Source organism: Globicephala melas, chromosome 15, assembly GCF_963455315.2.
Source record: "Globicephala melas chromosome 15, mGloMel1.2, whole genome shotgun sequence".
Lineage (NCBI taxonomy): Eukaryota > Metazoa > Chordata > Mammalia > Artiodactyla > Delphinidae > Globicephala > Globicephala melas.
In genome coordinates, this window is record NC_083328.1 from 59,381,962 (window position 1) to 59,403,760 (window position 21,799).

Here is a 21,799-nt window from a genome sequence, read left to right on the forward strand (position 1 = left end):
AGGGGACACGGGTTCGTGCCCCGGTCTGGGAGGATCCCGTGTGCTGCAGAGCGGCTGGGCCCATGAGCCATGGCCGCTGAGCCTGCACGTCCAGAGCCTGTGCTCCGCAACGGAAGAGGCCACAACAGTGAGAGGCCCGCGTACCTCAAAAAAAAAAAAAAAAAAAAAAAAGCTGAATAACAAGTGTGGGTGTTTTGTAGAAAGATGGAGTGGGCAATGGCAATGGAAGGGTACTTGGGGGTCAGGCCAGGGAGAGCTTTGAGCTCTGTGGAAGGGAGTTGGGACTCTCTGTAGGCAATTTGGGGGATGAGGATGGGCCATGACCAAAACTGGGTTTGGAGAGAGTTCCTGGTGACATGATGGCAAGTGTGTTCCTTCCTGGTTATATGAGCTTCTTCAAGTCACTACATCTCTAGAACTCACTGTCAATGACAGTAAAATAGGGATGGTCCCATCCCACATGGACGCTTTAATGAACTGATGTTTGTGAAAATGCTTTACAAACTGAAGTTGTGCAAGTGTTTTGATTCCATTTCAGTGAACATTAATGGATCAATAAATGCCTTAAGCCAGCCCTGCACTTGGGCCCGGGGAGCTCATCCCCGGATTAAGTGGTGACTGAAAGGAAGAATAGGCCAGAGGCTTTTGCCAAATCCAACTAAAGGATGATGGGGCCTGAGGCTCAGCCTGCTTGCTTTCTTCCTTTTGCTGCTGGTGACTCCCTGCTGCCTTTTCCTCACAAAGGCCCTTTACTTGCTAGTTGTCTTTTCTGCAGATTTACATTTGGTTGGAATTTGCCAAGCAGCTTTTTTTTTTTTTTTTTTTTTTTGCGGTACGCGGGCCTCTCACTGTTGTGGCCTCTCTTGCTGCGGAGCACAGGCTCCGGACGCGCAGGCTCAGCGGCCATGGCTCACGGGCCCAGCCGCTCTGCGGCATGTGGGATCCTCCCGGACCGGGGCACAAACCCGTGTCCCCTGCATCGGCAGGCGGACTCTCAAGCACTGCGCCACCAGGGAAGCCCTGCCGAGCAGCTTTTGTGAGCTGGCAAGGCTGTGGGCTTGCCTCCAGCTTCCTGCTTTTTAAGTGAGTGGCTTTCACGGCAGCCCCGGACACTAGAAGACACATGTTACTCTGGCATGGGCTGTGGGGCCCATCCACCGCTTCCTGCCCACATTAGCAGCTGCTCTTTATCTGAGCAACGTGCTTCCCCTTGCCTTCCCCATCCCTGGAGAAAAAGATTGTGTCACACAAGCACATTTGGGACCTCCGGCTGCTTCCTCAGGTAGATGGTCTGAGTCCAGAGCCTGTGGGGTTTGGTTTCAAGTCCGCCCTGGAGAGTTGGTGCTGGGGCCCAGTTTGGGGTGACCCCTTGGGAGGGGGAGGCACCTCCACTTGACCCTGCAGTAGGGAGCACTTGTGAGCCTGCCCATCTTAGATCCTTCACCCACTGGCATGTGAAGTATGGCGCTGAAGGTTAGAACCCCGGGACAGCCCTGCACCCCTCCATTTGCCCTCCTGACCCATTTGGCTGCAGCAGACATAAACTCGATGCCCGCCTTGGTGTAGGATGGAGTGGGCCAAGTGAAAGACACACGCAGCCCATGTGGTCCCCCCCCTCTGCCAGCCTCAGTTGATACAGCCATGGGTAAAGAAATGTCTCAACACTTCTTAGTACTCATGGGAGAAAGAATGGTGCAAGGGCACAGGAAAGGCCGTGTGAGGAGAGCTGGGGGTGACGAGGACTGTGGTGAACTAGATCAGGAACATCACGTGACCCTGGACCTGCCATGTGGAAATGAGAAGCCAGGATTACCAAGCTTCGACTTTTGCAAGAGAACTTGGGCATCTAGATTTTAATGTAGCATCTCCAATTTAAAAATACAACCAATTCAAATTTCTAAAACAATACTGTGGCTTGCTGGTTTATACCTGTGCACCAAAAGAATGGTCTGCTTTCTTCCCCTACAGGCCCTGGCAGGAGAGGGAGGAGGGAGGAGCCGGTGAGAGCAAGCGGTTAGCCCTGACCTGGGCCCCGCGCTCTCCTGCATCACAGCTCTGGCAGCTCTGCTCAGCTTGCCGTTTCCTCCAGTCGTGGCTCTGCCTGACTTTCCTGCTCCCGGGGCGGGGGTGCCCCTCATCAGCCAATGCAGAGCAGGCAGGCACTCACGTTCTCTCACCACTCTGCTCACAGAGCCTGGGGTCAACTCTTGAGCCTTGGCACCCAACGACAGGGTGCCTTTCCAGGGTCTAGAATAAGCCCTTTCCGCCCCGCCCCAATGACATGCCCCAACTCCTGGAACCTGGAGTCCACACCTTGAGTCGCAGAGACGCCCTCCGCCTGTTGTAATGATGGTCCACATCCCGGCTCAGACAGTGTGCTGGCCTTCAAAGTGGGGGGTGGGAGGGGTGTTGGAGGGGTCAGAGGATGAGGTAAAAACAGAATGGATGCCCAGAACCGTGTTTTTTTAATCTCTGACCAGCGGAGTGGGCATAGTAAACAGCACTGGACCAATACTGTGCCATCTTGTCTGAGATGTTAAAAATTAGGATCACAATCTCACCCGCAACTGCAGGTTCACCTCTTCCTGAAATATCTCTTCTCCAACACTGGGTGCCCACTGAGAGGTCAGAAGTTTGCAGCAAGAATTTCCTGCCAGCCTGCAGCTGCTGCCTCGGCCCCTCCCTCCCTCCCCCTGAAGCCCACGCTGACCTGCAGACCCCGCCTTGTGGACTCTCAACACTGCAAGCTGCCTGTCCAGGCCAACGTTGACCCAGAGCATCCTGCCCCTCGAGTGGGCGCAGGGGTGCTCAGTCCAGTGCAGGTATCCCAGTGCTCAGCCGCACCTTCGTTCTACACCGACAGGGGCCAACACATCAACTTTTGGCTGCAATTCCCAGAGAGCTTGGATCCTGCCTGTCTCCGTGTAGAGTCACAGCCCATGACCCTTTTGCTCCCTCGCACGACATCACACTCATCCCTTCCTGGGAAACCATTTTAATTAGTTTACACAGGCGGCAAAGAGGGAGATACGGAAGCTGGGCCGGCTGGGCTGTCTTTAGAAACTGCCAGGTCTCCCTCTTGGCTCTGAGCAGAATTAGCAGCAATTCTAAGAAGCCCCAGGCCTCCAACAGCAAAGCCAGAGAAAAGTCACCCCCAGAAAGCCAACAGGGGAGGTGGGAGGCTGTGAGTGCTCAGCGTCCTGCAGACGAGGGAGGTGGATGAGGGAAGTGTGGACTCACACGGGGCTCTGAGGCTCCATCCAGCAAGGCCTCCGGCCAGGGCTGTGTTTAAAGCTGGGTTAGGCAGAGATGGGAGCCACAGAGAGGAGATGAAAGGTCTGGCTGGCAAGCCCCAGAGGAAGGGCAAAGGCACTGGGGCAGATACAGCCGCGGACAATGGCCAGCTCAGGCAGGGCCTCTGCAATGCCCACAGCAAACAAGTCCATCCACACAGCTCTGAGGCCTTGGCCTCTTCAGGGCCCCTGTCTCAGCCAAGCGCAAAGGCATCTCCCAGGCCAGAAATCAGAGCCAAAGCACCAGCCCTGTCCCACAGCAGCTTGCAGATGTGGGACTGGGTCAGCATGCGGACCAGGCCATCCTCAGCTCAGTGGCAGTTCTGACAGCTGGGGTGGCAAGGAGACCCATTCACCCGGCAGCGGCAGCCCCCGCTGGTGTCTCCCGGGCCCTAGAGGATGAGCGGGGAGAGGAGAAAAGGTCAGGACAGTGAAGACAGCGGGCCCCTCCCCCTCCACCATGCACTCCATCACACCCCCAAAGCACAGACTCCCACCCTGGGCCTTGGGTCGGGCACACCCCCCTGCTAAGATGACCCTCTCAGCCCCAGCTACCGGATGGAGGCAGCCGTTAAGGCCTTTCTGGGCGGCCTTTCTGGGCTCCCGTAGCAGCCTCAATTCTGTGGTCTGGAGACAGAGAGGACTTGATGGATTTTTGCATATTCGGGGTGGGTCAGCACACTGGCGGTATGAGTGTGTGTTCCTTCAGCCTCCACCTGTCTCACTGTCTGCCTGTACGGATAACGCCGAGCCCCAATTCCAGGCACACTCCTCCCAACGACAGCCACCATGAGCCACCATGCGCGTGCTCACCATGTGACAGATGCCCCGTGCTAAGCACTGCTCTTGCATTTTTTCATTTGATTCTGACAATAAACCTGAGGCCCAGCTATCATCTCCACTTCACAGACGAAGAAGCTGTGACTCAGAGAAGGGAGTAACAGCCTAACCACGTGGTCAGTGTGTGCCAGAGCCAGGGACCCACCCCTCTACCTCCGACTCCCACCCGCACCCTTGGTCGCTGTCCTCTAGGGCTGGGCTGGGCCAACATTTCTGTAAAGGGCAAGACAGTTCCCTGAGTTTTTGCCGGCCAGTCGGTCTCTGCCTTTGTAGTGCCAAAGCAGCCACAGACAGTATGCAAACGAATGAGCGGCGCTCCCACAAAACTTTACTTATGGACACTAAAATTCGGCTTTCATATAATTTTTACATGTCATGAAATATTCTTCTTTTGATATGTTCAACCACTTTAAAAGATGTAAAAAACGTTCTTAGTTCACGAGCTACACAAATGCAGGCAGTGGGGTTAGAACTGGCCCATGGGCTGACCTGTCCAATCTCTACTCTCAGGCACTCTCCCACAGCACCCCGAGACCTCTGCTCCCTGGGGACTCACCCCGGGGCCCCAGCGAGGACCCTTGGTGACCCAGCAGATCTCGGTGTGGCAGACAGTGCAGCGGATCCAGTCACAGCCATCCTTCTTCTGCACCACGATCTGGCACTGTGGGCAGTGCATGGCCTCGCCCTGCTGCAGCATGGTCTGCAGCAGAGCAGGTGCTGACCTTAGGCCCAGCCCCGCTCCCTGGCGCCCGCCCCACTGCAGAGAGAAACCGGCCACCCCCCTGAGTCGCAGAATCACTCTCCCATGCTGCTCCACCCAGGCCCGGCTGCATGCAGCCTCCTCTCCCATGCGTCTGCAGTCTCCTCTCTCCACCCGGACACTCCCTGCTGCTCGCCACTTGTCCTGAGTTCCATCTCTGGATGGGAGTGATGCCGGCAGGAGCTCAAGCCTCCAGGGCTGGATGAACCACAGTCCTTTCAGAGAAGTCCCCCATCCCTCCCCAAAACTCAGATCCCCGGCCCTCAGCCTTGACCCAGCCTCACCTTCAGCATCTCCGTCGTCTGCCAGGCAGCCACATCGTTCTGAGCCCGCAGGGCCAGGTCGTCTTGGTACTCCTTGCAGTTCATCTGCTCGTGGATGGCCTGCAGCAGGATGAGGGGCTCGAGGTGAGAAAGTTCCCCAGGGAGTTAGAGAGGTGAGGGCCGGAGCAGGCATCCACATAAGCACTTAATGCTTCTACGTGGTGTCAGTGACAGAGCCTTCCTTTGTAAACCACACACACCCTGAGGCCAGGGAGGTGAAGCCAGGGTCAGCACATATGATAATAATCATATATACCTATTTATTTTAAGTCCTGACAGGCACAGAAATCCCTAAACCGCAGCCCCTCGTCGCCGGCTGTGCTCTGCCCTGGCTGTAGGCCTAATGCTCTGAGAGTGAGCTTGCAGGGCTGCGAGCAGGCTCAGCCCTGCCTACTCGCCCAAGACCAGTCTCTACTGTGGTCACCTGCTGAGAGGATGAGGGCAGGGACGGCCTGAGGTGAGGGTCAGGCAGGGCTCAGTTCAGGACAGGAGTTGACACTCGGTCTGGGGCTAGGGCTGGGGTTGGTCTGTGAGGGATCGGGGTTCATCAGAGGCCAGGATCGGGGCTCAGTCTGGGGCCAGGATTATTCAGAGGCTCAGTCCAGATTCAGGGCTCAGTCTAAGGCTTAGGCTCAGATCAGGGCCCAAGCCAAGCCTGGCCACTGACACACAGCTCTAAGTCATTGCAACCAGGTCAGTATCCCAGCTGCCTTCCCAGGAGAACAAACTCGGAATGGCAGTGAGCTCCTGGCAGGACCAGAGTGACTGGGCAGTGTGGGTCCCTGTCCCCACCTTGCAAAGCAGGCAGTTGATGTGGAAACACACAGGGCAGGTGAACTCGTTGACGTCATCCTCAAAGAAGCACCATCCTTTGCAGTCCGGGGTCTTGCAGTGGTAGCTGAAGGCACTGCGGTTTTCTGCAATGGAGATGCCCAGGTCCAGAAATCGCTGGTAATCCTCAGGGCTCAGGAGCTGCCAGCAGACCACAACCTTGGTGCTCTGGGTTCAGAACACCTGACAATGTGCCCTCCTGGCCACCAAATATCCCTCAGGAAGCCCCCAACCCATAAAGTCCAACATAGCAGTGTTAAAAACTCCATTCAAAAAGTGGGTTAAGGGAATTCCCTGGCAGTCCAGTGGTTAGGACTCTGTGCTTCCACTGCATGGGGCATGGGTTCGATTCCGCAAGCCGAATGGCTCAGCCAAAAAAAAAAAAAGGAAAAAAAAAAGTAGGTTAAAAGTCCTGGAGATGGATGATTGCACAGCAATGTGGCTACACCCAATGCCACAGAACTGTACACTTAAAAAATGGTTAAATGGTAAATGTTATACATATTTTACCACAATCTTTTAAAAAGGGAAAAAAGTGGACAATAACAAGCAATTCCAGGAAGATGTGGTTAAACTAGCATCCTGGTACACAGCACTCTGAGAAAGCCACGTGGCAATAATGTTTCAACCATCCCAAACTTTTCTGACCCTTTGAGGCTTATTCTACTTCTACAAGTTTATCCTAAGAAAATAATACATAAGAAGGAAGAGACACCATGCAAAATGTTCCCTGAAGCATTCCTTACAAACTGGAAGGAACTATTAATAATAATTAATATTAATAATTATTGATATTAATTATTAATAATTCCAGAAACTGGAATTATTAAGAGAGGAGAACTAAACAGGATGTATGCCATAGAGATTTATAATAATCTTTAGGAAGGTTTTGTAGCAAAATAGCAAAAGCTGTTGTCCCTACACTGGTTACAATGAGGTAAAAATCATGCCTATGTTCTATATCTTCACTGAGTGATAGTCTTAAGAGTTACATTTGTCAAAACTCATCTAACTGCATCCTTACAACGGACAAATTTTATTGTGTGCAAGGTATACCTTAATAGTTAATTTAAAAAGAAAAAAAAACATGTCTATCCAGAGACACCAAAGGAAACAGGAGAAAATGCCATCAGAGATTCTCTGGGATGGCAGAGTCGGTGCGTGATTTTCCTCTTTGATTTCTGTTCTGGTTCTTGTGGTTTAGGCATGTTTTTTGTAAAACAACCTCCACTGCATTACTCTGCTGATCCCTGCCCCTTCCTCTTTCTCTGCCACACTTGACTGTTCTCCGAGGCTTCGGTCAACGTCCAGGGGCTCCAGGGAAGCATGAGCCCTGCAGCTCCTTGGCATGAACTCTGGCCCCATCACAATGCCCCTTGGAAGAGGTGGGTTTTATAGGGAAAGCCTCTGGGCAGCGACTGTGGGTGCCAGGACATATGGAATGATCTATGTCTTGGGGCCTCTCCAGGCAAGAGTAAGGAAGCCAGAGCTGCCCTTCTCAGCTGCCCCACAAACAACAGTTAAAAATGGGGCTTCTCTTAGTGTAAAGGCTGGGAGTTCCCAAAGGTCCACGCCTTCTGTCTGCCCTCTTTCCCCTGAGGCAGAACCCCTTAGGTGCCAGGAAATACTCGGTAAAGTTTAGGGGGTTCGGAGAAGCAGCATCGTGGGAAATAGGCAGAAGTGATGTGGAGAAACGGGGTCTTGTATATGCGGTGATGGGGGTCTCTCATTTGGACCTCAGCCACCTTTGGCCCTGCCTCCATGTTGGCCTGGGAATTCCAAGACGCCCAATTCTGGGAAGGCCATTCCCCAGCAGTTTAAAAACCAATGATCAAGTCCAACAGTCCACTTTACAGATGGGTAAATGGAGGCGCAGAGAAGGGAGAGCACTTGTTCAAGATGACCAGCAGTCAGGGGCATAACTCGATAATAATAACATTAATAATAACAGAAAACACACACATGCAGACACATACAGCCCTGTGAAAGGTTGCTGGAGGAGTGGCCCCTATTTGTTCATGTTTCCCCAACTCCACACCCTTGGGTGGTTCCCTCCCACACAAACTCTGGGCTTAAGCATGTGACCTGCTTTGGCCAAAGGGACAGGAGCAAGTGAGCAGCCTTGGAAAGCGCCCCTGCACTGGCTGCTCTTGGATCCTTGAGACACCAGCACATGAGCAGGCCCTGGCCAGCCTGGGGTGGATGAGACCAAAGTGGAAAGAGGCCCTGTCATCCCAGCCATCACAGAAAAGACCATCACACCAGTCCAGCTAAGCCCAACCCAAATTGCTAACCTGCAGATTCATAAGCTAAATAAATGGCGGTTGTCTTGAGTCTGGAGTAATCTGTTACACAGCAGAAGCTAACTGATACAAGGGCTAACTGATACCACGTATCAAGCACTACTCCAAATTCTTTACACGTGTCTTCCACTATAATCTTCACAACCCTTGAAATAGAAACTAAGTCTCTGACCCCAACCAAGATGAGAAAACCGAGGCACAGAGAGGCTGCGTATCTGACCTGAGGTCACCAGGCCATCTGGCCCCAGAATTCCCCCCTGCTAACTGCTCTGCTGTCTTTTCTTCATAAGGGTGTTTTCTTTACTAGGTATTTCCCCTAGTTCCTGTCCTGCCCATCCCTTGGGCTTCCAGCATCCCACATGGAAAAAGCTCTTGATAAATGACTGGTGCCTGAGACTGGGACTCTCAAACCAGTTCCCACCTGCCAGCTCAGGGCCCAGTTCCCTGGGACAGGGGGTGTGCCCCTTCCTCCCCCAGGTCTTACCGCCCGGATCTCCCTCTCCAGCAGCTTGCCCGAGCATGAGTAGGTGTTGTCAATGAAGGGGCAGGCAACCTCAGCCTCCTGGCTGTTGCGGATGGTGCCCTGTAGACACTCCCTGGGAGAGGTATGAAAGGGTGGGGAGGTTAGGGGTCATCTGAACCCCATCCCCCAGGACTCCAGCCCCCAGAACTCCAGCCCTCACATGGTGAGGCCTGACCCCAGGCGGGCTTCTTCTCAATACCTCCCTTCCTTCCGATCCCTTCCACCAACCCATCACTTCTGTCCCCCCCACTGCCACCCTTATCACTCCGGCCCAGGTCCCATCACCTCACCTGCAGGACTGCAGGAGCCTCCTCACTGGGCTCCCTGGGTCTACCATGTCCCTCCCCGCAGCCTCCCATCCCATCCCACCCAGAGCAAACCTGAGAGCCCCGGTGACTCACCCTCCCTAATACCTCTCTGTCCCCATCCCCTAACCCCCTCCATCCCTCTGCTCCAGCTACACTGACCCCTTGCTGCCACAGGCAGGCCAGGCACATACCCACTTTGGACCCCCTGGTCTGCTCAAGTGCAGCCTCCCTAGGGGCTTCCCAGACCTCTTGTAGGGCAGGGCCTCTGTTACTTTTACCATAATCCACTGGTACTTAGCATTTGGCACAATTTACAATTATATCAGTGATTATTTGATTAACATCGGCCTGCCCACAGGAATGTAAGCTTCAGGAGGCGGAAAATGAGCTTTTTTGTTCACTCCTGGATCCCCAGGCCTAGCCCAGTCCCTGGCACCCAGGAAAGCTCATCAAATGTGTGCTGTGAAGAAGGACACGTTCTCCACAGCCCAGGGCCAGGTGTGGAGCCTCAGAGGGCAGACTGTCCACCAGCGAGGGTCAGTGCGGGGTTGGCACGGGCTGCCAGGCCAGAACCCAGGCCTTACATGGGCCTGGCGGTTGTGTGGAAGGTCGCATGCTCTGGCGACAGAATGCCTGAGCTGTGTGGCCTTGAGCAAGTTGCTGGCCTCTCTGTACCTCACATTCCTCCTCTGCAAAAAGGGGAGAGAGTGCCTACCTCGCAGGTTTCTGTGGGCGTCCAAGGAGCTGTAAGAGCACTGCGCCCCACCCCCTTTCAGCCATGGGTACTGCGCAGCCGTGAGCAACTACATCGCTGGGGGTGGGGTCAGGGCCGCACCTGCAGAAGGTGTGCAGACACTCACGCAGCACCACGGCCTCGCCGGGCGCCAGCACCGAGTAGCATACGGGACACTCGGTAGGCTCGGTGTTCAGCACCAGGCTCCGCTGATCCAGTTGCACGTGCTGCAGGTAGTTCCCCTCCTGCTGCTGCTGCTTCCGCTGGGCACACGGGGGTGGGGCCGCGGGGCGGGTCAGGGTCTCAGGGGCGGGCCAGAAGGGCGCAGGACCAGGGGATGGGTCAAACCTGCCGGCTGGCGGGGAGGGGGGGGGGGGCGAAGCAGAATCCTGCGGTGGGGGTGGGACTGGGCAGGCTGAGGTTAGGCGCAGGCGATGCTGGGAAGCGAGGGGCCGGGAGCAGGGCGGGGCGGGAGGCGAGGAAACAGGGGGGTGGGGTGGGGGTGGGGCAGGAGGCGGGCCAGGCACTGGCAGGTTAAGGCTGCAACCAAGTGTCAAGCCAGGGAGCGATGGCGTTTGGAAAGGAAGGGGCCAGGGTCTGAGCAGGGAGTCAGGAGTAGCAGGGCTCCCATCTCTGCCAAGAAGCAGGGCAGGGCTAGGGCCAGGGGGGTGAAGGCAGAGCCGGGTCGAGGCCACAGAATAGGTCAGGGGTATGGGAGGTGGTGATAAAGCGAGGGAGCTGAGCAAGGTGGGAGAGAGAACAGGGTCCGGGCCAAAGCTGTAGATGGGACCAGCAGTGAGGTCATGGCCGGGATGGGACAAGGGCAGACTGGGTCCAAGTGGGGGATGGGAGCATCCGATCAGAATGGGCGAATGCTCAGGGTTAGGTATCTGTGTAATCAATGCGTGCGTAACATGATGGGGGTGGGACTGTGGGAGGAGCAGGACGGAGGGCTGGGTCAACCTCCCAGGGAGCGGTGAAGGGCTAGGTCCAAGATCCTAGGAAGTCTGGGTGGGCCACAGCCAGGGAGGAAGGGGAGGTCAGGAATAGTAGGATTCAGAATGAGGTCAGGGCTGAGTGGAGCAAGAGCGAGGTCACAGGCGGACAAAGGGGCGGCGGATGGGGGAGTGGTCAGGGTCTCAGCTAGGATGTTGGGGTCAGAGCCCGGTACTCTCGTGTGCACAGTGAGAGTGTAAGTCAAAGCCAGGGGCAGCGCCACAGCCCACTGTGGGGGGGGGGTGTCAGATAAGCTTGGATGTGCATCACAGCCGGGGAGCAGGGTCCTAGCGACAGGATGAGCTCAGGGAGAGGCCGGTCACAGTCAAGTGCAGGGTCACCACCAGTGGTGTGATCAGGAGGGGGCAGCAACAGGGGGAGGAGCGGCAATGTGGAGGTGCCTCCCTTCCTGGCCTACGCCTCCCCCGTCCAGTCTGCAGGTGTCTGTCCGGGGTCCGCGCCCACCTGCTGGTACTGGCGCAGCGCCTCCTCCTCACCGGCCAGACGCGCTCGCTCCTCCTCGTCCGGCTGGTACGAGGCAGGGACCTGGTAGGCCTCGGGCCGCGCCCGGCAGCACATCTCGCAGCCGGGCCGCGTGGGCTTGTTGATGAAAGTGCAGCCAGGGCACTGCCAGCCCACCTGGGGGCAGAGGGGCGGTGAGCGCAGGGAGACGAGACGGGCAGGTCAGGGGCGCAGGGGCGCGCACTGGGCAGCTTACCGGCGGGGGCTCTGGCGCGGCGTCATTCTGCCCCCGCCCCGGCTCCTGGGGGCCCCCGGGCTTCAGGGGGACTGGTTCCAGGGGGCCCCGTGGCTGCAGCGTGAGGTCCTTGAAGCCCAGATCTGGGGAGGAGGGTTCAGGGGTGGCGGATCCCTGCAGCCCATTTCATCCACACCCTGGGCCAGCCAGGAACCCCGGGCTCTGCACTGACCACCCCCCTACCCCGCCCCCTTCTATCTCCCTCCTTCCGGAGGAGTCTCCAGCTCGGTGGTCCTGCCGGGTGGGTCCAGACCTGGCCGAGTGTCCTGGCTCCCAGGGGTCAGAGCCCCTCCTCCACCCACGACTGCTCCTGGGGCCTCCCAGCTTAAAAACCCTGTTTGAAAACTGATCTCCTGTGCTCCTAAGTGTAGCACCTAGAGGGTCGAACACCACTTCTGAGGTAGTCCTGCCAAAATACTGAATCTGAATCCATTCATGAGGGCACATGGGACAGAAAAACAAAAAACAAAACTGGCCTGGACTCTTCAAACAACAGGAGAGCCAAGGGAAGACAGGAGACCAAAGATTGAAAAAGACTGTGAGACACGGAGGCCAAGGGCCAGGTCTTTCACTATAAACGACATTAGTGAGACAACTGGTAAAATTTGAGCAAGATCTGTCCATTAGATCAATGGTCCGTATCAATGTTAATTTCCTAAGTTTGATAGGTGTATGTAGTGAGAAAATGAGCCTTTTTTTTTTTTTTTAAAGGAAATACACACAAGTATTTGGGGGAAAGGGACAACGTGTCTGCAACTTACTCTCATAACAGTTCCAAAAAATTACTTATGCATAAATAAATACTGAGAGAATGATAAAGCAAAACAAATATAGTCTAATGTTAATATCTGGGGAATCCACATGAAAAGCACATGGGAATTCGTTATACAATTCTTTATACAATTTTGCAACTTTTCTGTAGGTCTGAAATATTTCAGAATAAGAAGTAAAAAATTTAGAATAAAAACTAGCTATTATCATATCCAATTTACAGATTTAGAAAACTGAAGAGCAGAGATGAGAAGAGACTTGCCTGAGGTCACACAGCTGATAAATGCCAGGGCAGGGACTGAACTCAGCCCCTCTCCCCTAGACCAGCTGTTCTCTACATGGTTCCCCAAATGGCTCCTTCCTGGGGTGTCCTTTGTCCTCTCTTCCCCACTACGGATAAGGTCTTCCAGGCACGTTCCTGACGAAAGCCCCTGGGCTCTGCTCCCTGCTCCCTCTCCCCTACAACCTCAGGAGAGTGCATGCCGCTCTGGAGCAGAGCCTCACCCTCCAGCATCCGCAGCTGCCGCTCCCGCTGCAGCTCCTGAGGGTTGAGTGAGGTGTTGCAGGCTGACAGCAGATAGAGGTAGGCACTGGCCCCGTTCCGCCGCACCCCGTGGGAGTGCAGGGTCTCCTGGTCCCGGGCCAAGCGCTGCCCAATCACCCACTGCTGCAGGGTTGGCGGAAAGCCATAGTCCAGGAACACCTGGCAGGGAGGATGCAGAGGGAGTGTGGGGAGGGAGGCGCAGAGTAGAGAGAGGCAGGACAAAAGGGGGACCTCCGCCCTGACGCGTCTTCCTTGTGCCCCCTCACTCACCATGTCCTTGAGGGAGGCCACCGTCATGTCAGGCCGCACCGTGAGCCAGATAGTGACCGTGTGCAACTGCGCATCCTCCACGCTCACCCACAGCCTGCGGGGAGGGCAAGGGGCCGCAGGTCCAACCTCAGCCGCCAGCCAGCTCCTGGATTCCCACTCCCCTGTGATTCCTGTGTCAGAACTCGCTGCTTAGGCCCCTGCAATGGCTCCACATGGCTCTCAGAATAAAATCCAAACTCACTGTGGCATGGCAAGGGCCTCCATGCTCTGGCCCCTCCCAAGCTCTCCAACCTCTTCTATTATTGGCTATTATTGGCTCCTTAGCCAAACCACAACAGTTATTAACTGTATGCCAAGACTCTTCAAAACACTTAACATGTATTAACTCATGTAATCCTCTCAGTGAACACATGAGGCAGGTACTGTTGTCACCCCTATTTTAGAGATGAAAACAGGAGGCACAGATAGGTTACAGTGGCTCTGCCAAGTAAACAATTAATAACTGTTAGAGGCAGGATTTCAACCCAAACAGTATTATTCCACAGAAAGCGGTTTTAAACACCAACCTTCTCAAAGATGCTCAAACTTTTTTGGAAGACCAAAAGCATGAAAAGGGAGGGCTAAGACAAAAAAAAAACAGAACTGATCCCAAGACACAGAAAAATTAGGGTGCAGAACAATAACAGGAAAGCCCACTTAGAACCTCCAGAGTGATTTGGGAAAACGCCGCATCCTTAAAGCAAGAACAGCAAGAAACAATCAGAAAATGAGGAAGAATTCCTGTGAATGTAACAGTGACTCCTTACTATCCTAACCTTCAGGTCAAACTACAAGTTCCCAAGGAAAATGAGAGATATTAAATTACACCATGAGGAGGCAATTCATAAACTCAGAATGTGGGAGAATTCTGGAGGTCAAAGACCAGGTTTCTTCAAAAAAATTAATGGCACTAAAAATAGAGAAAGTGAATAAAAGAGACTCAGACAACATTAAGAAATGCTATTTGATATCGTTTGGCTCCTGACTGGAACAAACCAACTATAACAAACACTAACGAGGGAGTTACAAGTGGTCAGGACTCTGGGGACCCAGGTTTAATCCCTGGTTGGGGAACTAGATCCTGCAAGCCATGTGGTATGGCCAAAAAAAAACCCCAAAAAAACACTAACAAGATAATCAAGGGAAGTTGAATATAAATACAGTATTAGGGAATTTTAAGTAATTATTGTTAATTTTTTAGGTGTAATAATGGTATTGAGGGGTTTTTTTTAAGTCATTTTTTAAAGACATATCAAATTACTTATGAATGAACTAAAATCTGAGACTTGCTTTAAAAATACTCCAGAAAATACCTCAAAATTCCTCAGGATAATGATTTTCAACACCCAGCCAACTAACAGGGAAATAAGAAATTTTTAGACATGTATAGACACCAAAAGTTTACCATCCACCTCTCCACGTGAAAAGTTTTTGAAATACAAGAAAAAAAAAAAAAGAATAGCTGAGGCTGATGCAGGAGAATGGAAGAAAAGTAAAAGGAAATTTAAAGAAGGACGAGATGTTAACCTTCAAGACATTCTTCTTCAAGCAACAGGGGTTTTGAAACATGAAAGTGCATAAAGTTTCAACTGCACTACTTATTCTATACTGAGTAATATTTCCATAATCAAAATACTATAAATGCTATTTTAGTGGGTTTACATTTTTAGAATCAACCTAGTGGCAAAGCATAGAAGCCTGAATTTTACTTAGGAAACAAAATCTAAAAGCTATAACCTTAACACCAATAACAGAAAAATACAGTTGGAACCCTTATATCTAATGTCATCAGGATCAGTGGTGATCAGTTAGTCAGAAAAATCGTTAAAGCAGAGAACTGCAAAAACAGCTGCAGACTTTAACAATTTTACCTTACAGGATACAAATGCACATTCAATGGCCAATCTCTAGGTAAAAGGTCAATGGCTTTTCTTGAGTACAAATCTGCTACTGGAGTTCCCCATGATTGTTTCTTTTTGTATGAACCACACGCCTTATACATGGTCTATGACTTCCAGTATCAGCTTCTTTAAAGTGGAGCAAAAACTTACACTCTCAAAGCATCTGAGTACAGAGCTCTTCTGGATTTTTACCATATTTTTTTACAACTGTCCCACCCTAAAATGATAACAGTTTTTTTTGGTGCCTCATCTCTATCTTGTCTTTCTAAAGCAATCAACTTAGTTTTCATAGACACAATTCTCTTTTAGCACTCATGTTTTATTGATTGATGTAACAGCTAATTAAATTATGCTGTGGCAGTAACAAGTATAACTGATGGAAACAAGCTGTGTGTAGTGGTATGGGTTTTTTTTGTTATTGTTGTTTTGTGTGTGTGGTACGCGGGCGTCTTTCACTGTTGTGGCCTCTCCCGTTGCGGAGCACACGCTCGTGTGCCACAGCTACTAAGCCTGTGCTCTAGAGCCCACAAGCCACAACTACTGAGCCGCAACTACTGAAGCCCAAGTGCCTAGAGCCTAGAGCCCGTGCTCCGCAACAAGAGAAGCCACCGCAATGAGAAGCCTGCGTACCACAAAGAGAAGCCCGCGCACCGCAATTAAGCCCATGCACTGCAACGAAGAGCAGCCCCCGCTCACCGCAACTGGAGAAAGCCTGTGTGCAGCAACGAAGACCCAATGCAACCAAAAATAAATAAATAAATTAATTAATTAAAAAAAATAATGCTGTGATAACTAGATATTCACAAGCAAAAAAATGAAGTTGGTTGGGGCTTCCCTGGTGGCGCAGTGGTTGGGAGTCCGCCTGCCGATGCAGGGGACACGGGTTCGTGCCCCGGTCCGGGGGGATCCCACATGCCGCGGAGTGGCTGGGCCCGTGAGCCATGGCCGCTGAGCCTGCGCGTCCGGACCCTGTGCTCCGCAGCGGGAGAGGCCACAGCAGTGGGAGGCCCGCGTGCCGCAAAAAAAAAAGAGGAAAAAAAAAAAAAAAAAAAAACATGATTTAAAAAAAAAAAAAAAAAAAAAATGAAGTTGGTTGGACCTCACACCATATACTAAAATTAACTCAAAAGGGATCAAAGACTTAAATGTAAGAGCTATAACTATAAACATCTTAAAAAAATAAATAGGGATACACCTTTATGACCATGTATGAGGCAGTGGTTTCTTAGATGACGTCAAAAGCGCAAACAACAAAAGAAAACAGATAAACAGTCCTTCGTCAAAATTAAAAACTTGTGCTTCAAAGGACACTATCGATACAGTGAAAAGACAACCCACAGAATGGGAAATGAAAATATGTGTCCATTGTATACATATACACCACATTTTCTTTATTCATTCATGGTTACTTAGGTTGTTTCCATGTACAGTATATATACACAATGGAATATTATTCAGCCATAAAAAGAAGGAAATCCTTCCCTTTGCAACAACATGGGCCTTGAGGCCATTATGCTAAGTGAAATAAGTCAGACAGAGAAAGACAAATACTGTATGATCTCACTTATATGTGGATTTAAAAAAAACCGATGTCAGAGAAAAAGAATAGACTGGTTGGCAGGGAGGGGGGTGAAGGTGGTCAAAAGGTACAACTTCCTGTTTTAAGATAAATAAGTTCTGGGGAAGTGATGTACAGCATGGTGACCATAGTTAACAATATTGTATCATACATTTGAAAATTGCTAAGAGAGTAAATCTTAAAAGTTGTCATCACAAGAAAAAATAATTTATCACTATGTGAGGCAATGGATGTTAACTAAACTTACTGTGGTAATCATTCCACAATACATACATATATTAAATCATTATGTCATACACCTAAAATGGTTCTGAGGCTCAATTTCCAACCTGTGGAAAGGGGAGGAGGGGGAAGGCTTCCCACACACCACTAAGCAATTTTCAGACAGCAGCAGGCCTCAATTCTGGCACTCTCTACCCAGAGACAGCGTCAGCTTCCACAGGTTGAGGGCTCAGTCCTACAAGACTGCCCCACCACTTCACACACCAATTGAAAGCCCAAGTTGTCACCTGTTCTCTGACTGACTGGTTATAGGTTAGGGATTCCAACGACCTCCTCCTTGGGTTTGATTATTTTGCTAGAGCAGCTCACAGAACTCAGAGAAATATTTACTTTCTATATTACTGGTTTATTATAAAAGCCTATAACAGCCAGATAGAAGAGACGCATAGGCAAGGTATGTGAGAAGGGGTGCAATTCTCTCCAAATCTCCAACCTGGAAGCTCTTCAAACCCTTTTTGAGTGTTTATGGAGGCTTCATTACATGGGCATGATTGATTAATCCATTGGCCACTGATGATCGATTCAACCTCCAGCCCTTTTCCTCTCCCCCGAGATCAGGGTGATGGGACTGAAGGTTTCAATCCTCTAATCACAGGATTGGTTCCTCTGATGACCAGCCCCCATCCTTAGGTGATCTAGGGGCAGTCCAAGAGTCACCTCACTAACATAACAAAAGGCACCTTTATCATTCTCATCACTTAAGAAATTCCAAGTGTTTTAGGAGTTCTGTACCAAGAACAGGAAGAAGACAAATATATATTTCTTATTATAAAAGTCACAATACCTTAAACTAACTATATATGTCAATTATATCTCAGTAAAACTGGGGAGGGCTTCCCTGGTGACGCAGTGGTTAAGAAGCCGCCTGCCAACGCAAGGGACACGGGTTCGAGCCCTGGTCCGGAAAGATCCCACATGCCGCAGAGCAACTAAGCCCGTGCGCCACAACTACTGAGCCTGAGCTCTACAGCCTTCGAGCCACAACTACTGAAGTCCGCGCGCCTAGAGCCCATGCTCCGCAACACAAGAAGCCACCGCAATGAGAAGCCCAGGTACAGCAACGAAGACCCAACACAGCCATAAAAAACTGGGGAAAAAATATGTCCATATAAAAACTTGGACACAAATGTTCATAGCAGCGTTGTACATGTTAGCCGAAAAAGTAGAAACAACCCAGATGTCCATCAACTGATTAATAAAGAAAATATGGTATATCCGTACAACGGATTATTATTCAGTCATAAAGAGGAATGAAGTTTTGATACGTGCTACAACATGGATGAATCTAGAAAACATGATGCTAAGTGAAAGAAGCCAGACACAAAAGGTTATATAGTGTATGACTCCACTTATATGAAATTTCCAGAATAGGCAAATTGCTAGAGATAGAAAGTAAATTAGTGTTTGCCTAAGGTTGGGGGGATTGGGGAAAAAAAGGTAGGGAGATAAGGAGTGACTATTAGCAGGTATGGGGTTTTGGGACTTCCCTGGCGGCCAGTGGTTGAGACTCCAAGCTTCCACTGCAAGGGGCATGGGTTCAAAGGGCACAGAGCAGCCAAAAAAATTAAAAAAAAAAAAAAAAAAAGTACGGTTACAGGGTTTCTTAAAAAATGTTCTAGAATTGGTTACAGTGATGGTTGCACAACTGTGAATATACTAAAAGCCTTGAACTATAAACTTTAAATTGGTGAACTGTTTAAATTGTTGAATATGGTCTGTCAATTATATCTCAATAAAACAAAATCAAATGGGATCCACCATTGAAAATTAGAAACTGTGAAACTATTGTCTTACTACACAGCAGAAAAAAGCAGGAAAAAAACAATGTTTAATGAGTGATTAACATGTGCCAGGCACTGCGCTAAGCATTTCAGTATCAAGTTTAAGCCTCCTGGGGCAGCCTAACAGTATCCATTAACCCTTGCCTTGAATTCTAGTGCAACACCTGGCTGTATTTCACAGCCTCCCTTCAAGCTGCGTGTGGCTGTGAGAATAAGTTCTGGCCTTGGGAGTTAAGTGGAAGAAGTGTGCACAAGTTTCTGAGCTCTGTTCTTAAGAGGAGAGTGGGAGGGGGTGCCCTTCTTCCCTTCTTCCTTCCTGCTGACAAGAATGCTGATGCAATGGCTGGAACTGGAACAGCCATTTTGGACCATAAGGTGAACCTCAGAATGGAGGCCATGAATGGCATAACAAGACAAAAGCACGAGTCTCTGAGGACTGCAGGAAGCAGAGCCTCCACATCTGGACTGTGTACCATCAAACTTGTTGATACCACTGTTAATATGTCTCTTTCTGTTATATGAGACCCAACACCCTAATACACCTCCTAACAATTCTAAGAACAGCTACTGATATTGCCCCATTTTTTATTTTTATTTATTTATTTATTTTTTTGCGGTATGCGGGCCTCTCACTGTTGTTTTGTGGCCTCTCCCGTTGTGGAGCACAGGCTCCAGATGCACAGGCTCAGCGGCCATGGCTCACGGGCCCAGCCGCTCCGCGGCATGTGGGATCTTCCAGGACCGGGGCACGAACCCGTGTCCCCTGCATCGGCAGGCGGACTCTCAACCACTGCGCCACCAGGGAAGCCCTGCCCCATTTTTTAAATGAAAAAAACAAACTCTGAGAGGTGAAGTGACCTGCCCTAGATCTCAGAGTTGATTTGTAAAAGAGCTGGGGTTTGAAGCTAGGTCTCCTGACACCAGAACCTGCCATTAAGAATAACTTAACGGGCTATATCACAGCCCACTGGGGTTCAGGAAGCCCTAAGTCCCTGGTCAGCTACGTACTCCTCACCTGATATCCTGTGTCAGGGAGACCTCAGGCTTCAGTTGCACGTTCAGGGGCACCCGTTGCTCTGCCAGCCATATGGCACACTGCATAGCCACCTGTTCATCCCCGCCAGCCACTGCTCGGGTGAGTCTCTGGGCCACCTCCTCAGCTGAAATCCACAGTGGAAGCAGGTTAGCACAGGGTTTATTTTTCAGGAGCTGGGGTTAAGGGGGTGAGGAAGGAGGTGATCCTTTGTACATGCTGCTTCCTCTCTGTCTTCCTGGTGAACTCCTACATATCTTTCAGCACCCAGCTGAAAAGTTCCTTTTCTCTGGGAGGCCTTCTTTGTCACTCCCCATTCCCACTCCCCACTCCCCCTCCCTGCTCATTTGGTTCTGTTTTCCCTTCATACTCCCAGGTCCCCCCATACTTCCGCTCATTTATACAACAAACATTTACTGAATTCTTACTGTGTGCCAATCACTGTCTCAGAAACTGGTCTTCAACAGTGAATAAGATAAACAGGGTCCCTCTTCTCATGGACCTCCCAGCCCAGTAAGAAGACAATTAACAAATTTAACAAAAGGAAAAGATTCAGATTGTGATCCACGCTGCCAAGGAAATGAACAGGGTAAGGAAATCAGGAAAGCCTCTAGGAGGAGGTGACATTGAAGCTGAGAAGTGAAGGAGGAGAAGTTGGGTATGTCAAGACCTGGTTGGGCAAAAGTGTTCCAGGTACAGAGAAAGGGAAGGGGAAAGGCCTTGGGCAAGAAATGGCTGGATTAGAACAGAAACCTGTGGGGCTCCAAGCAGAATGACCAAGGGGCCCAATGGGGTAAGGCAGAAGTCAGCGAAGCCAGCAGGCCTGTGGGCTACCCAACTGCTCTGGGCTTTGTTCTAAGAACAAGGAGCACAGGAGGGTATGTGAGCAGGTTGGTGACATGACCTAACTTAAGTTCTCCCACGCTAGGTGGAAGGGGCCAGGGGGAAGGCAATGACCCTTGAGGTCTGCTCCCTCACCAGCCTGGGTGGTCTCCTGTATCCTCTGGGAGCTCCCTACACCCTTCCCAGCAGAGCTGGCCCACTGAGGCCTCAGGGGCATCAAATAAATGAATGACAAGAGGCCCCTGGAACGAACCAGGCCCCAAGGGAGGAAACTGAGGGGCAGGTGGGTAGAGGGACGACAGGGTTAATGCCCCTCCCCCCTCCCGAAGTTTCACAGTCCAGGCTGTGCCCACCTTTCTTGATCTTCTCGTCCATCTGGCGTGGTTGTGCCCATCCCCCCAGGCAGGGGCTGCAGCTCCGGGGAAATGCCACCTCCCGGTCACTCGCTAGAGGACGGGCGACCACGAGCAACTCAGTCCAGGCCGGTGACCTCTGGTGCGGCCCAAGCCTTCTTTGTGCCTCGGTGTCCCCGGTGTCCCCGGTGGCAGTCGGGTAGCATCACACTACCCGAGGACCGGGGATGGGGCCTGGGGTAGGGAACGGGCCGGGACCCCGCGTGGGAGGTGAAAGGGGGCACCAAGGCAAGCCCGCAAAGGGCAACAGAGGAAACGGGACAGGCCTGGCTGCGGGGAGGGACGACGCACAGCCGCGGCGCTGGGAGTCCCCGAGGAGGGCCTCCCCTTTTCCCTGCTGGGGAAAAGCGCCCTCCGGGGCGCGGGATTTCAGCCCAACTCCCTCCAAGGCGCAGCGGCCCCTGTCAGTCAGGAGACGGAGGGGAGCAGCCTCCACGGAAAAGAAAGTGAAAGTGGCGGCCCCGGAAGTGGGGCGGAAGAGTCTCGCGGGATCCGGGTCTCCCCGCCGTTCCGGCGACCCGGCGGCGGTCCGTACCCCGGATCTCCGCGGTCCGGGGCCCTCTGTCCCGCAGTCCGAGGCGTTCCCACCCCTCCCCCGGCCGGACCCGGACTCCTAGACCCTCACTCACCGGAGCAGCTTAGCCAGCAGCGCCGCGGGAGGGGTGGGGGAGTGGGC

At 51.7% G+C, this 21,799-nt stretch overlaps 1 protein-coding gene across 6 annotated transcripts; it reads right to left on the reverse strand.

The window, feature by feature from the left end:
- Positions 1 to 2,761: 2,761 nt before the first annotated feature.
- On the reverse strand, positions 2,762 to 21,799 carry RBCK1 (RANBP2-type and C3HC4-type zinc finger containing 1). Of its 6 annotated transcripts, XM_030830986.3 has the most exons (13): positions 21,753 to 21,799; positions 21,064 to 21,156; positions 19,850 to 19,994; positions 13,253 to 13,346; positions 12,943 to 13,141; positions 11,629 to 11,750; positions 11,376 to 11,549; positions 9,897 to 10,177; positions 8,835 to 8,946; positions 6,009 to 6,188; positions 5,178 to 5,276; positions 4,690 to 4,833; positions 2,958 to 3,685 (listed from the first exon to the last, which is right to left on the reverse strand). In XM_030830986.3, the coding sequence occupies exons 2-13, from the start codon at positions 21,083 to 21,085 to the stop codon at positions 3,605 to 3,607; spliced, it is 1,653 nt and encodes a 550-aa protein (XP_030686846.1). In that variant the 5' UTR covers positions 21,086 to 21,156; positions 21,753 to 21,799; the 3' UTR covers positions 2,958 to 3,604. The 6 variants fall into 6 exon arrangements, with proteins under 6 accessions (XP_060141018.1, XP_060141017.1, XP_060141019.1 ...); XM_030830988.3 differs by lacking the exon at positions 21,753 to 21,799 and having other exon boundaries at positions 2,962 to 3,685; positions 10,017 to 10,177; positions 21,064 to 21,734; XM_060285035.2 differs by lacking the exons at positions 13,253 to 13,346; positions 19,850 to 19,994; positions 21,064 to 21,156; positions 21,753 to 21,799 and having other exon boundaries at positions 2,762 to 3,685; positions 4,690 to 4,794; positions 9,897 to 10,742; positions 12,943 to 13,080.

Coding starts and splice junctions, on each gene's coding strand:
- RBCK1 (XM_060285034.2), bottom strand. CDS start 11,654: ATGACGCCGCGCCAGAGCCCCCGCCG. Junction 11,550..11,628: donor CCGCGCCAGAGCCCCCGCCG/GTAAGCTGCCCA, acceptor CTCTGCCCCCAG/GTGGGCTGGCAGTGCCCTGG. Junction 3,686..4,689: donor GTCCTCGCTGGGGCCCCGGG/GTGAGTCCCCAG, acceptor CTCATCCTCTAG/GGCCCGGGAGACACCAGCGG.